We start from the raw sequence: 17,006 nt of genomic DNA, 5'->3' as shown, positions 1-17,006 counted from the left end.
TTCAGGTTGAAAAGTGAAAATTCCCATTTAAAGGCATATATATACATACCAATTCTCAGTTTGACCTAACAACTGCTTTGGAATATCCTATTTAAAACAAGAAGATACCATGTCCCATACTCTATTACAGAAAATACTTGGGAACCCATTTCATTTTATATGAGAACTCAAATCCCTCACATTCGACCTCTAGAGGCAACTCTTAGTTGGATGTACAGCGACACCTTGTCGCTAAGCATATTCTTTATTCATCAAAATGATCAAGGTACCTCCATGATGACCACTGGATGGATTTAAGAAAAATCTACAAATAATAAAAGAATCCACTAATCCAGTTGCACAGGAAAACCTGAACTACATAAATAAACTCAACACGAAAAACTACATAAAATCAACCTCCAACATCCACTCAATTTGAACAGGTGGAATGCGAAAGTGACAGGAATTTCCCAGTTTCCTGTCGTTTCTCAATGATCCCTAATGTAACAACACATGCGAACCTTTGGAGACTTAAACCCCTGGTTCCGGATCATAGGGCCCCCCACTGGTATGAGTCTACCCAAAATGCAGTAGAGATCACAGTTTCTGGTCAGATGTAAACAGGTTTGACATCATTAGCCCCAAAACTTGCAGCACAAACTGGGCACTTGCGATGGCGCATTCCTAAAATTCTTTGAACGCAAGCATTGCAAAACAGGTGGTAGCATTTTGTGAGAACAACCTGAAGAGCCAAACATTTATAAGCAACATCAACAGATGCCAAAGATGAAAAACATAAACAAGGAATCAAGATCGATCATTTACCCTCCTTATTTGTCATGAATGGAATAAGCATATAACACAATTTACTAATCTGGTATATTCACTATGATAACAGTCATATCTGAGTGTCTTCTACTAGATACGGAAGAATGCCATATGGCACGCCCCAACCCAAGATGCATAAAATGTCATATGGATAACTTGTGAGATGTGAAATCATGCATATAAAACACCAACTATCAAACAAAATCTCGTATTCCTTAGGAAAAGAAGTCTTGGGCAAAATGCTTCCTAAAATACTCCAGTCCCCAAATTATCAACATTTCTTTCTTTAACAGGGCTAAAAACTAGCTAAACAATAGTCCAAAGTGTCGTAGTCAAGCACATTTGGAGATTTACTACCCAAACAATCACCACCAGAGCAGCACACCTAGTTCACAAAAAGAAACAATGCTACACAGCATCCCCAACAAGTACATCCCTGAATTCCTAGAATCATATCCTAGTAACTTCTTATTAATGAGATCCAAGTTCCAATCAGTCTGGATTTCCAAATTCAAAACTATAACAACTACATCCCTGAATTCCTCACTTCTTATTCAAGTTCCAGTCAGTCTGGATTTCCAAAATCGAAACTATAACAAACTGTCAAGTGGGAAAGCTTACTAGGGAGGCATTTACTCAATCAATTCCGACAAAATGAAGAGATAGTAGTAAGCAACAGTGTTTGTCCCTTTTGCTTCATATCCATTTCTATTTTTAACAAGTGCTTCATATCCATTCTAGGCCACCTTTTTTTGCTTCCCTTGCCAACACAACCCACCCCTTAACTGAGGTGCAACAGTTGCAATATGCTACAAATTAGATATTCACCATAAACACCTAGACAAATGACTAAAAAACGTTAAATATTTACCTCTTTTGGCCTGTCAAGGCAAATACTGCACTTCAAAATTTCCCTGTATTCTCTGAGCTCCTGCTGAAGCTTTCCAACCATTGAACCTTCCATCTGTGTCCTAAGATGAGAAACCTTTCTCCTTGCAACTTCTAATTCCTCTTCTAATCTTTTCTTGTCAAACCTAATTAAGAAAAAATTGCAGATCCCCATCTTTGCAAAGAAGAAACCAGAAGAAAAAGATAAGAGTACAACTTCATTACCTCTCGTTCTCCAGCCCTATCTGCAGCTCAGCAAGAGTAACTCGGCCTTTTTCGACCTTGGACTGTGACCTATCCAGTGACTCTTTCAGTTGCTGAGATGATTTCCTCACATCCAACAATTTCTTTTCGCTATTTCCTAAAGTGGCTAAGCTCTGCAACCTATCTTCTGAAAGCTTCTGAACTTGATCCGAGCACATTTTGAACTAATCACACCAAAATCTCCAATTCAATTTTCATATCCCAGGTTAATGATTAATTGACATACATTTTTTCAATAGCTAATTTGGAGGATTATTTTATTTTAAGTGGAATTCCAAGACACCTGATCTTCAATTCTAGCAGCTTTCATGTCATAAAAATCAACAGACTCCTTGGCTTGTTGAAGTGCCTTCTCCATCGTTTTTTTATCCGCGAGTAGAGCATCCCGAAGCTGTCTTGCCTGCACACCTTCTAGAACAAGCTGGAAAAAGGTCCAAAGTCTACTCAATTATCTACGGGAAATAAGATTATAAATATACAAACCGGTATCTAAAACAAACATTATCTAGAGAGAACTGAAACAGGAAAATGGGTAAGTCTTCAACAAAAATCCAATGTTGTAAGGGTGTTGGAATAATTGAAATGAAGACTCCATTCCACAACAAAAGAAGATGAAGGAGCAAATCTAGAATGAAAATCATGTAAATTTTATTCAAGACAAACCAAAAAAAGGGGAAGAGAGAGAGCCCTAGAAATACTCAACTGGATTTGTAAACAAATAATATAACGAATACACAGTTGCTATGTCGTGATTTACCACATGCATGGCAAACATACTAATAACAACATATAATAAGGGAAAACGGACCCTTTTTCCCCTTTTTGTTGTTTCTTTCGTTTCATGACCCCCAAACAAGAAGGGTCAGAGATCAACCCCCAACCAGATAACCATTTGTAATACCCAAGATTTGGGGGAGGTGAAGTGAGTGCTTAGTCCCACATCGGTAGGGAGTTAGAGCCTCACTTGGTATATTAACACCCACCAAAGGCAGCATGGTACCTTCTTAGGACTGCCAGAGGCGAAAGCGCAAGGCGATGCATAAGCCACACGGTGCTGAGTCATAAGCCTTTTGATTTTCTATGTTTAAGGTAGTTAAACAAATAAAATTAATGAAATAAAAGCATAATAATATACAGATAAAATTAATTGGTCAAACTAAGTCAGTAACTTATTATTAGTGATCACAGGAGTGAAAAAAAAAAAAAAACAGATTAGAAAACGTAAGTAAATAACTTATTATTATTAGTGATTACAAAAAAACAAACCCACTCTGTGACTGCCTCCGTGTGCCTTACTTGATTAGATGATTCAGGCTCTCCGCTCAATTTTTCACCCCCAGAGGCAATATGGGCCCGCTCAAGTGTTTAGGCCGAAAGAGGGTCCATGGCTAGCCCAGTCAGGTCGTGTCGTTACAAATGGTATCAAAGCCCCACCCCAGTCCAAGTGGTGGGCAGGATGCGCTCTGCCACCACTTCCACCAGAGGTTGTTGGGCCAATGGAACAAGGATGTTGCATCCCTAAGGAGGAAAGATTGCAATAACCCAGATTTGGGGGAAGTGAGTGCTTAGTCCCACATTGGTTGGGAGCTAGAGCCTCCTTTGGTATATTAACACCCACCAAAAGCCACATGGTACCTTCTTAGGTCCTTTAAAGGCCAAGTGTTTACGCCGAAGGAGAGTCCATGGTTAGCCGAGTCAGGTCGTTACATGATCCCCAGACAACAAGGTTCAGAGATCAACCCTAACCAGGTAACCATTTGGCCTACAGTATCAGTGGTATAAAGTACAAATCAACCTTGAAATGTTCAAGTTCTGCGGAAGGAATACCCGTGCCTCGGTGATATACTTCAGATAACAGGACATCTCTTTTGATCTAGAAACTTAAAAAATCAAAAGGCGAAAAACTGATGGTGCTTTTCTAGACCTCAAGAACAACAGTGAAGCACAATAATGCCTTGATAATTTAGGAAAATATTATGAACTTCTGGTAATTTTCTTAATTTTCTAGTGGACACAAATGAAGATAAGGAACCTAACTGATGAACCTTATCCTAAGTTCATCACTTATAGCTGTATATTAATTTCGCTTTCAAAATTCCCATATAACCATGATCTCTTCCAGTTTGAAACTGCAAATTCACCTATAACCAGCTACACAACAAAACATATGATAGAAAGATACTTTATTCAAAGTGTTCACAACATATTTAAAACGCAGTCAATTAATCAACTTACTCCACCAATTCTATTAGCAATCATATCGGAAAAATCATCACTTACACTAAACAAGGAGGTCCAATATATGCACTATAAGAAAATTAAGTTAGGGACCTAAGATAAACAGGAATTAGTGGAAGTATAAACTAATCACCTTGATGTTATAATCATCTCTCTCTGTGATTTGCTGCATGAGTTGTTGGTTTTGAGTTTGCATATCATCATATGCCTGACCAATAGTCTGAAGAGAAACAAAACCAATACTCTCAAGGTCAGCAATGACATGAAGAGAAACGACACTGATAACCTATGAAAAGGACCAAAATTTGGTTTCAGTACGTTGTTTTGATAGCTAGGAAAAGAGAACATTTCAAAAGATTCCGAAAACGTAGCCAAAACATAATGGAAATGGTCAAAGAATGTGGGAATGTATGAAAAGGTCATTGTTCGATATGTCTGGAGATTCCACTAATGTTTTGTGAAGGTCTCCCAAGAAACAGAAATGTTCTGACCGAAAATTTGTTCCTTGGCCTTAGACCTACATGACAAATAGAATGAACATAAATGTCCATCCCTATGACAGATCAGGGATCTAACCTCTATTTCAGATAGGTAGGATTCATTTTCCTCATTTTTTGATGTCAGTGTGACTGAGAAACTGGACTTCTCCCTGAAACAACATAGAGCAATCATGTTACAGGTTTTCTAACACACGACTTAAGTTAGCATCAAAAAGCCAACCACGGATCATTTAACATATCAAACTGCAACAAATGAAAGAGGAGTCTACAACTCAGCTCATGATCTAGGACAGAGTTTCAAACAACAATAAATAGCACACTAGCACCATTTCATTGATACTTGCATGGAGAAGGAGCTTAAAAGCAGACAGTCGAACTTGAAAAGATGCTACGAAAACTTCACATGCAATCGAGAAATATGTTAATATAGCAGATTACTGTAGCATTTTAAAAGCGGGAAATTAGAGGCCACCCCCACTTTTCGGGGTTTGCCTTGTTACAGCCCTTTGTTGTATTCCCATCACTCTATAGGCCCTCTGCATGTGGATAATCTATTAAGTACGTTGACTCATGATGTGGACATTTTTTTTACTTTTTGCATTTTGTAAAATTTATCTCTTTAGAACCTACTCGACGAGATCTATCAAACAAGACCCATATTGAATATGAAATTATGTGTCGGAAAAAAAATTAATTTTTGGGGGGTGAGAATCGTTGTATATGGGTGTGAATTGTGTATAACAAGAGGTGTGAATTGTCTGTTATTGGGGGGTGTGAATTCTGCATTTTGGGGTGTGTGAATTGTGTATTTGGGGAAGTGAATTGTGCAGAGGGGGTGTGAATAGTACGGAGAGTGCATTCAGTCTTTTTTGGGGTGTGAATTTGCATTTGGAGGAGTGAATTCTGTCCATTTTTTAACAGTACATAATTTCATATTCAAAATGGATTTTGTTTGAAAGTTTCGTCGGGTAGGTCTCATAATTTTTTTTTTCCCAAAATTGGATATGTACAACAAAATTCATAATTGTTTAAAGGGTTTTTTTTTCAGTCAATCAAAAATATATAATTGTTTAAAGGTTTAGCTATATATGATCTACACATATTTATGTATGTAGACATGTATGTTGGTTTAGCTATATATGATCTACACATATTTATGCATGTATATGGACATGTATGTGTATGTGTAAACATGTGACAATTTTAGATAGAGAAAGAAAAGGTTATGATTAGAAGATATTATTTGGCGGTCTTCAAACAATGCTCCACTCATCAAATGCCAAATGTCAATTTTTTTTTCAAATCACTAACAAAAATTAATGGGTTCTGCAATATTAGTCGATGATACATGAGTTGGGACACCATAATGCAATATTCCATCCGCATTGGATAACTTTTCCTAATCCTAAACTCAAAAAGCACATAGGTGTAGCGAAAAAAGGGTGTGTGGGTAGGGTGTGACACGGAGAGGGCCTGAATAGGTAAGAGCTGACAAAATGGGGCCGGCCTCTAAGAAGCCCCTTCTAACAGAACTATCATGCTGATATTTCCAATAAATCATTGAAATTTGAAGCCAACCTTTTAGAAGCTTCCAACCTCTGTCTCAAGTCAGCAATCTCAGCTTCTGCTGCAGCAAGCCTTTGCTGAGAGATGGCCTCAGCTTCAATAGATGTTTTGACACGCAATTCAAGACTGTGCTCATCAAGCGAGGACTTCAAGCTCTGAACATAAGCCCAAGCCTTGTACTCAGAATCCCTAGCTTCTAGGACATCCCTGCAGATGTATAAGCAGATAATAAGGGACATCAAACCAAATGTCATCCTGTACAAATGAAGAAGAAAAAAGGCAGTGAAGAGTGTACAAGAAGGCAAGTTGTAGATCCACAATCAGTTCCCACGTGGGATCAGACAGTTTCAGTCTTTCTTTGAATCCAAGGAAACAACTCAATGTACAAATTCAAAACACCATGACCTCAGAGTCTGAGATGCATAAAGCCTTCCATGAGTGCTGTGCTTCAAAGGAAAAGCATCTCAACTTTATAATGTTACCATCTTGTCTGTCTCGTAAAGCGTTGTGGCTGCAGGGGTGATTCTAATTGGCCCTCTCACAATGCTTTTCTGGTATGACTCGAGATCTTTCAAGCTAACTCTTAGTTTAACTATAACTCACGACTCCGCAAGCTAAGTCTCTATAATAACAGAGCAACAACCTTTAGCAGATTAATTTGTACTGGTAGATGCAAACGGTTACTCACGGCCCCTAAGCTAAGTCTCAATGTTAACAGAGCAACAACCTTTACCAGAGTTAGCAAATGGTAATTTGTAAGTAGGAAAGAAAGCTTAACACCTTCAAGTGGAGTTCAGTTTGATTAGGATAAGCTTACTCAAACTTTTTTATCCTCCTTAGTTCAACTTGGACCACAGCAGGAAACTCATCAACATGCCAATTTCCCAAAAGTATAAACCCTAGGTGGCTAAACCGTTGCTCATTAACAAGTATCTGCCATTAGAGGCTTCTTCATCCACCATGACATGCATTACATGTGCAACTCAACCATGTTTTCCTGCTTTAGCCTAAAATAGCCTCATTCTCCAAAAGATGATAACCACTCCTTTAACCTTACTAGAACATATTCTCGCAACCAAACTTTTTTAATTTAACCTTCAGAAACAATTAGTTATCCCGTTTCTTGATCTTCTACCACGATTTAACCTTTCAACAAATCGAAGCCAATAGAATCATTACATTTGAACACATAGAAAGCTAAGCAATTTAATATGGAAAGGAGAAAAAGAAAGAAAGGAAGTAGAATAAAAACTACGAAAAGTAGAGACAACTAAAACAGAGGGAAATTTTGATATTTTCAATTAAAAACATCAGCTAGTACATCAAACATAAATAACAACAAAAAAGGATCAAGATTCAATCAAATTAATGCAAATTATATAATTAGAGAACATCTTTGCATAGATATTCTAACCTTGAATCAGTGGATTCACGTCTATACATCTCCAAAATGAGCTTCAACTCCATATCACTCTCCTCCAAATCACAGACCTGTACCAACAAAGGAAAAGTTACAGAAGACAAATTTCTTGGAAATTATAGTCTTCAAACAACAGAAACTTGTTGAGACAACGAGATTATTCCTTCCAATTGGAAACAAAACTATATTCAGAAACAAGAAAAAATAATTAGAACTTACTCAAGACAAGGATACCTGCTAAGGAAAACCGGTTCTTACGTATTCCTCAACTTTTGAGCTCAAATATTCAAAAGGTAGACAAAATAATAAAAGTTTACGCCCTTCGAAAAAGAAGTGTGGGAAACAACGTTTATGCTCCACAAATTGGAGGTTTTCTGTGTCATTCACTGCCTTAGCTTTCAGAAAGGATGAAGTATAATTTCGGCCTATAGCTGTCAAACTTAGAGAACGTTTGCTATCCTGGTTTTGAAACTAACACAAGGATGACTGAGAAAAATATGCATAAAAGATAAAGGACCTCTTACATATGTCAAAACTGAGAGAAGCAAAAAGGAAAAAAAAACTAACAAGCAAGTACTCTGCATGCTAAGAGAACAACTGATAAAGTACGTGGGTTCTACACTTCTTCAGCAAGAGAACTACCTACTTTGCAGTAGGACATAAAAAAACAAAAGGCGTAAAGGAAACTTGCACATAAATGTGCAGGAAAAAACTTAAGGTGATCCCAATTACAGTGACAAAACCTCGCTTAGAACCCTTTTCAAGAGGCAAAAAAGCAAAATAGCTTCTACGAATGCTGTAGGACAGAACACCATAGTAAGAAACCCCACCTCTACCCATATATACCCTGAAATGGCATCATAGACCAAATAACAGTGGATGTCCTAATGACATGGTATGAATGAATGCAACTAAAGACACAAATCAAGGGCAGCTTGTGAATGAGACCTAACTTCTAAACAAAGCCATGTTTCCATCTCCAATACAATTTAGCACACGACTATACCTCCAAACAATCTGAATCATAGGATACAAGTCATATTGCATACGTATCACAAGATGTATTCAAACATATGAACTTCTAAACAAAGCCATGTTTCCATCTCCAATACACTTTAGCACACGACTATACCTCCAAACAATCTGAATCATAGGATACAACTCATATTGCATACGTATCACAAGATTTATTAAAACATAGGATACATTTATAGATGGCATCGATTCTAATTTCTAACTCTAAACATATCAAATTGCGGAATACATATCCCTTATAGTAGGATCTTGATTCTTGACAACAAATTAAAGCTCGAACCACGATATCGCAGGTGTTAACTCACTCCAAACTGTAAACTAAAAGCTACTAAGACGAATATTTCTATGCTATGAATACAGAATACACTTTAATGAATATATGTCAAATTTAACAAATTAAGAAGGGAGCGAAGGGGGTGGAATGGGTAGTTCCAAATCATGGATTGTAAACCAATACAAACTTCTCGGCACGTACGATAAGCATAAAATAGCTTTCTTTATGTAATTCTTAATATTAACCAAAACAAGGCAAGACAAGTTCAGTTAGCTTTGACCATCTTATCCTCGTGATGGTTAGTATTTTTTGCTCCAAGTAACAACAGCAAAGGGAAGAAGGGGAAAAAAAAAACCAAAAGTACTTACCACAGTTTGCAACTTCCCCAGTTCAGCAACTTGATCAACTGATCTAGCAGATAATGTTTCCAACTCTTTAGCCTGTTAGACAAAGCAAGAACTTAATTCTTCATCCACATCCAAAATAATGTAATTATATCAAGGACACACTCACCTTCCTATGAAGAACAGTTTTTAGAGATTGGACATCAGCCCTCAGGGAATGAATGTCCGAAGCAGCCTCTTTATACGTACTTAGCTGACTCTGCATACTGCCCATGTCTTCGGGAAATGATGAAACCAAGGCCTTGAACTCTGCAATGATTTCTTTCCTACCTGATATGAATGATGTAGAAATCAAGATTAAAGTACGATGTCAAAACAAATAGAGCCTAAACGTATGGAATGAAGCATGGAAAGCAGTTACCAAGATTCAATATACCTGGTTCCCTAGATGCTTCTTCTAGTCTAGTCTCAATCATATTTTTTACACTGATTTGTTTCTGTATCTCCGTTCTCAGCCCAGTTATTCTAGAATCAGTAAGCACTGAATTACGATGAAATACATCTAGCAAATCATTTTTCATGTCCATTTCCCTTTCCCGCCAGGCAAGGTTATCTTTCTCAACCTACAAAACGAATCAGAAAAGAAACAATCAACATTGGAACGCGATCCTCCGATAAAAAGTAAAACCAAAATGCGTAAATTAACTACCGACCAGTTACAACCTGTAGTTTCTCGAATAGAGCATGATAATGAACTAGGTCTGCTTTTGATTTTGCAAGCTGGTCTCTTGCCAAGACATAAGCAGGGGATGAGGAAATAGCGTTCACATTTTTCAGAGTATTCTGTCAAGCAAAAATCACCACCTAAAACATGAGAGAACAAGTAGTAAAAGGAGTAATCGAACTTTGGAATATTAATACTGCTACTGAGAAAAGAAGAAATTAAATGTTAAGTCAACCTGCATGTCAGATAGCTGCTTCAATATTCCTATCCTATCCTCATGGAGACGCTTGAGTTCGAGAAGTTGACAAGAGGCTTGATCCTGTGCAGGACCTCAAATCAGTTGACATAGTAACCAGCTTTATTTTAGGCTAACACAAACGAGTCGGGAAAAAGGAATGCTAGCAAATTACCAGTAACTCCTTCAGAGTGGACTCCATATCTTGCAACTCTTTTTGTTTATCTTTGGTCCTATCAGAAGCAACAGGCTTATTAGCAAAGTTCAGGACAGGGAAGAATGCCCCCTTCGCTGCATCACTCTCTGTTTTTAGAGTTGCCAATTTGCAATTACTTTCTTCTAATTCGGCAACAGTACTCTCAAGTTCCACTTCAAGAAACAACAAGGCAATAGTCAGACCTGAAGATCATCTACTAACCTTTTGGACAAATAGTTAAACAAAGGGGAAAAAATAGCACGCATATTGAAACAATTTAAGTTATCTGCAGACATCTACACTCAGAACACACTCTTTCCAGTTCTGCCATTACATTTGGATTCAGGTGCGCGACTCAAACCAAAACTATCACAAGACAAATGATACAGAGATATACAATATCATAAGCCAAAACGATTAAAATCAATAGCATAACTGACAAACTTTACGATATTGCATAGAAAGAGAAAAAGCTGTGGAAACTATAAGAATCTGACCTAATGCTTAAGCTCAGATATGCGGTTGAACACTAAATTTTTTTGCTGATTGACTGACTTGATCAGAAACATGAATGAGTGACAAATTTCTGAAGTAATAACTACTCAGATTGTATCATGTACTTGAATGTATGATTGACATTACAGTCAATGAATGGTGAGCTTGCTCGGGTTTAGTTAGCTACCCCGTAAACGCCGAAGCTCAGCTTTATTCTTCGCATCAGTATCTTGATGGCATTGCAGTTCCGTTGCTAATGATTTGTGCTTCAAATGAAGATCCCCCAATGCCACCCTCAGATTCCTGACTTTTGTCTGTAACTCGGTGGATACCTTTTGCCTGCATGAACCTACAGGGAAGACAAGTACACACAAAAAATAAGGAAAAACTTAACAAGTAAATAGGCAGACAACTTATATAGGAATTACATCAAACGCATTAGTTTACCATCTTCAAGAAGTGCCTTCAAAATTGTAGCCTGCAGTCCATCCTTCAAGTACCACAGATCATCAATGGCAGCCACTATATTGCATACTATGCTCTTGGACTGATCGGCAGCTGTTTGTGCAAATTCTTCTTCATGGTTCAGGGAATTAATAGCAGAGCTGCTTTCAGTTGCACCTGTTTCTAGCAGTCGGCTCAAAAAAGCATCCTTGAGGGAACATACAGACCCATCTGGGGAAAAAACAAAAACCGTTGGCCAGCAAGTACATTTCAATACATCTCGGCTCTCACATTTCCCCAACCATGTACAACTAACATTTCAGGATGGAAAATTGAAGAGCAATAGACACCCAATTCAGAATAAACACCTAGCCAGGTTTAAAGGCATGGGAAAACAAATAAAAAAACATGACCGTTAATGGCTAATTCACACAGAAAAGGACTAAAGCAGATACATGATAGCACTACACTTGCACCATCTTCCCTTCACCTCTGCATCTCTCCTCCAAATCATCCTTTTCTCTTCACAAAGGAATGTACTAGAGACCAAAATCTATGCATAAAAGAGGGGAGGCACGGTGGAACAGATGATTCTTTAGGTTTGAAGGAAGATTTTGGATTGTAACCATGAATATTCTGGGGTCGAGATCTATCAAGGTCCAGGGATGATAAGTGGTCGAGTTCTCTTAACAGGTGAGGTTGAGCCAAGTTTCATTCAACTATACAAAGACTTCAACTCCACAGAAATAACATAGTTTGCCTCCACCACCCTTCGCCAAAATGTATCCCCCTGACAAGCATATACAGCCAAAGCCCACAGGTTTCATATTTAAAGTCCATAACCTCCTATCAATGAAGTTTCCCCTCACCAGGTCACACATTGTGTCCCGCAATCCACAGATTGGTACCTGAACTCCTCCCCTAAAGTTCCCCGAAGTCCCACTGCAACTTTCCTCTTGCCATTGAGATAAGCTTGACGGGAATAGGCATGACTCATGAGATATATTGGAGATCTTGACAAATTACTCTTGATGAGGTTAGTTGTGCACCTATAGATATATATTGTCCCTTCTATCTTGCCAATCTCCTTACTTTGAAACCTACCTGCGACCTCATGCCAAACTGATAAAGCTTCAAACAAGGAACCCAATGGAAGGCCAATAATGTAGTGGAAGGGCATAAATATAGCAACCTAAGACAGGAAGCCAAATCACTAGCTTGCCGTACTTTCTAAAGAATCACTGCAAATTAAACCTAACCTGAAACTGCCTTAAAACAAAAGACAAGAAGGAAAATAGCAAGGGTGAAAATGGTGCAGTTTCTCGTCTTTATTTCCACCTCTATTTTTGCAACACGTCCAACATGTGCTTTTTACCCCATTTTCAAATTGCCCACGCCATGAGATATACTCATGTTCTGAATCTCGAATTAACTATAATGAAAAACCTTTTCAAGAATAACAAATTTGTGTTCCCCTGAAAAAGAAGAGGCACCAAGCAAGGCAACCAAAATTACTACCATGCTAGTTGGTGCTTGCAATACTCTACAACGTGCTTGCATGTTTGTCCACAAAAATGGCCAAGAGATTAAAGTCATACTTTGAAATTCTTGCACACTGGCCCGCAAGCATAATTAATAGGAAACTTACTAGCATCTTCCCTAAAGCTGATTTGAAAGAAGAGGAGGCATGGAACCAATACAAAGAGAGGAAAGGCACAGTGAAAGGTAGTAGCATAATGGACAGAGATGTTCAATCTAAATCAATTATGAACTAAGTGAGAACTAAGAGAAACAAAAAACAAGTTAAGATTTTGATTAAGGACAAATGTATGATTACTGTATACCAGTCTATCCTCACCTTCTGTGATAAATCGTGTGTTAGCATCTCTTTCACTGCTCATCGAGTCTTTCGTGCAAATGGAGCATGATTCTAAGCCATTTACCATCTGTTACAAAACATAGGAATCAAGTTGCCATCAAGCAATAAACCATATTGTCTAGACAACTGAATTAATTCAAACATGAAGATAGATTACTGAATAGTAGCAGCAACAACAAGCAAAGGTGAACTACCTGTTCCCATGCCTCATTAACTGCCTCTAAGGTCTCATCATATGGCTGTTGTTTCTCCTTCAGTTGACAAAACTTGTTTTCAAGTGCAGTATGTTCAACTTTTTGAGCCTCTAACTTCTGAACAAGCTTTTGATTTTGATATTGAAGCACTGCAGTGTCGAGCTACAGCAGAACCCACACCACCAACATAAATACAATACGCGATAACAGAAATACGAGTATGAAATTCAAAGCCCCACTAACAGACTAAATTCCAGTCAAGAAGTTACTTCGAATCAACTAACAGTGATAATGATCAGATAAGCAGCTCAAACAAAACACACCAACTAATAACAAACAGTTGTTTGTCAAAGTGATCAAGCTTCGAGATTATTAACTTCACCAATTGAAATAAATCTTGGTAAATTAGTTTCAATTTTCGAAGCAGAACAGTGCTCTAAAAAGCAAAGTTGCATTTACAAGTGGGCCAAAGGGTCTATAGATAGTTGGAATGAAGATAACCCGTTAGCTCATTGGGTGGGGGGCAAAAACACCAATGCCAGGAGACAAATTCAATGAGGTTTTTAAGATATCATATTTTCCTATAGCACTCTTCCACCTAAAACCTACAAATGTAAAAAAAATTCCAAAAAAACTAAAGCCCTTGTAGAGGAGGTGCTTCATTTTGTCTTATTGCTCATAGCTCTGCCCCCCCCTATCATAAGAGGGAAGTTCCTAAACAGGAATGCTATGCCATATGCCTGAAGTTTGTCTAACGGATAAATTCCATATTGGTTCTCACATTTCACTCTTTGAGGACCATAAAAGCACTTGAAGATGAAAAACTATTCAGCACAACACAAGAATCTCATAAAGCATTTCCAAACATTATTCATACCACAACACTAGCATATATGTGCAGAGGAATGGTGTAATACAAATCCTACAGAGACCCAATTATGTGTAACAAAAATAATGTGTCCGTAATCCATCAATAGCCAAATTAGAATAATCAACCAAAAAAAATTGAACAACAAAAGAATTGGAGCTGGGATGTACTAGGCTGAGGCATACGGGGATTTATGCAAGCTAAGGCATCCTAACAGACCGCTTTTGTTCCTTTTTTCCTACAGGTAATAAAAGAATCGGGAAATTAATATATTTATTATTCCACCGAGATCAACCGAAGATTGAAGTTTTTCCAAGAGAAGGGAAAACTGAGAGATGGATATTGCAGATCAACCATAATCATTAGAGATCTGGCCAATTGAAAGAAAACAAATCGACTAACTCCAAAGAAGTATATATCGCTTGAAAATGATCCTCATAACGCTAGTCAATGCTTTGAAGTGATCTTCTCATAAACTATGGATTACAGCACGCTAAGTACTTCTTCGTTCAATTTGATATTATTTCGGAGTCAAACATCACTCCTTTAATAATGTGAACTTGTCCTTCATAGTCACTGGAACTTTTGAAGCTGCCATTCCTGCCGGATTCCATTTATGCTAACCTTTTGGCAAACTTCCATGAATATCATCCAGTTTGTATTAACTCTGGCAGTCTTCCACGAATGCAGCAAGCTTCCGACATCAGGTCAACGTTAACATATTGACAATAAATGAGCCTTTCAATGTGCTAGATAATATCAACCAAAAAATATCGCAAGTAAATGAGCCTACTATACTCTGCCATAGTCTTTACTAACACTTTAGAATGCAAAATGCTCAAAATCTACATGTATTGTACAAATAAGTAGTCATAGTCCACCTTGCATATATCTTAAAATATCCACCACCAAATCATCTAAAAGCTTGAGATGCTAGAAAGAGTGGTAACTTTATAGTGTATATCCTCAACACGCCCCCGCACATATGGCCAGAGCCGCCAGACCTCCTCCATAAGTGGTCCCAACAAGAAGTAAAGTGCTGATAGATATCTGGTAGCCGGCGAAGTTCAAATCCATAATCTATTGCATGCTGACAGGCAACTCACCTAGAGAGATGGATATATAAAGTACATCCTCAAAATGTGCAACTATTTATACTAAACAAGAGCTGCACATAAAAATAAACCCCACTCCTTAGAATAACAATGATGCCCAAAACACAACTCAGTCTTTCATTGCAAAGTTCTCATTAGGAATGATATAACGTGACAGAAAGTGGTTCCACCACAAAACAGACTCATTAAGCAATTATTGACAAATTATGACCATTGAAAAAGAACACAACTTAAGCAGCAAAATCAGCAACTAATACCAATTCACAAATAAGATCAACCCAAATCATCAATTCCCCAAGTCATGCACAATCACCTAGAAACAATACAAATTGTAGTGCTCCAAAGTTGCTCTAAAATTAATGCAAAAAAAGGGAAACGTTTAAAATCCTGTAAATTCAAAGAAAAAAAGGGACAAAAATACTACCTTTTTATCTTCAGACAAGGGCAATAAGGGCTGTTTCTTGGCACTAGTCGCGGTGGGTGAGATGGAGCTTAAGTGACGCCGTTTCCGGTCTGGTTCACCAGTGCTCCCCATTAGAAAACCTAACAAAACCCTAGTTCCCCTATATCTCACAGCACTTGCATCAATCGCAGAAACCCTAGATCATACTATGCAACACGCATGGATACGAAACAATCGAACTACCGTCGACCACGAAACCCTAGTTTGGCCTTTATCTCACAACAGTTGCCTTTGAACGCAAAAACCCTAGATGATACTATGCAATACGCATAGGCAGAAAACAATCGGACTATCGTCTAGTATGAAACCCTAATTTTTTCAGATTTTGTCGGAGTGAATAGGCAAGGAAATATGGCTCCCGGTCTCTCTCTCTCTCTCTCTCTCCGTTTCTTCTCTCTCTACAATTCAATAGTCCCTCTGGCTCTTCGTGGTGTGTACGATAGAGAAAGAGGAGACTCGGGAGAGAATGGTAATTTTCTTTTTTTTTATACTAATAACTCAGGACCTTGTTCGGTTGTGTACAGTAGTGACCAAAATAACCGTCAAACCGTGAATTCAGTCAAAATCAATCCAAACCGACTAGTTTGGTTTGATTTTTTAGTGATGTGGTCTGGTTCTGGTTTTAAAAATGTAAAAACCATGTTAGATGATTTGGTCTGTGAATTTACATTTACAGTTTTGGTTCCAAATCGATCTGAATCATATAACACACATATACTATAATATGTTTAGATACATTAAATAAAATTAATTTTCTAATCTAATTCTCTATTCCACCACCTTATTATTTTGCTTCCAAAATGATTCCCTAAACTTCTCTATGCGATAACTTATTCATATAATTTCAATACACTAAACACACATTCGACTAAGTCAATTGATTTCTCACTCTTTTCGCTCGGTTACGAATTTTCTAATATAATACTCTATTCCATGGCTCTATTCCTTCGCTAATTTCTTGTATTCTACTCTTATTTAGTTAGTTGATGTTAGTGAGTTTTGGTGATTTTTATATAATTAGCTAGTTTAATATACAATTTTCTAGTGAACCGTGGTT

General features: G+C 37.7%; 1 protein-coding gene across 1 annotated transcript; it reads right to left on the bottom strand.

Moving 5' to 3' along the window:
* On the bottom strand, positions 1 to 16,402 carry LOC131331776 (E3 ubiquitin-protein ligase BRE1-like 1). Its single transcript, XM_058365695.1, has 19 exons — positions 15,911 to 16,402; positions 13,504 to 13,665; positions 13,289 to 13,376; positions 11,434 to 11,661; positions 11,174 to 11,335; positions 10,471 to 10,664; positions 10,296 to 10,379; positions 10,060 to 10,179; positions 9,773 to 9,959; positions 9,506 to 9,666; positions 9,361 to 9,432; positions 7,678 to 7,754; positions 6,276 to 6,470; positions 4,774 to 4,846; positions 4,331 to 4,417; positions 2,243 to 2,380; positions 1,921 to 2,123; positions 1,679 to 1,841; positions 1 to 721 (listed from the first exon to the last, which is right to left on the bottom strand). The coding sequence occupies exons 1-19, from the start codon at positions 16,019 to 16,021 to the stop codon at positions 590 to 592; spliced, it is 2,637 nt and encodes an 878-aa protein (XP_058221678.1). The 5' UTR covers positions 16,022 to 16,402; the 3' UTR covers positions 1 to 589.
* Between the last annotated feature and the right edge of the window lie 604 nt (positions 16,403 to 17,006).

The sequence above is a fragment of the Rhododendron vialii genome, chromosome 7a (assembly GCF_030253575.1).
Source record: "Rhododendron vialii isolate Sample 1 chromosome 7a, ASM3025357v1".
Classification (NCBI taxonomy): Eukaryota; Viridiplantae; Streptophyta; class Magnoliopsida; order Ericales; family Ericaceae; genus Rhododendron; species Rhododendron vialii.
The sequence above is the reverse complement of the archived record's forward strand: the minus strand, read 5'-3'. Positions and strand labels throughout refer to the sequence as shown.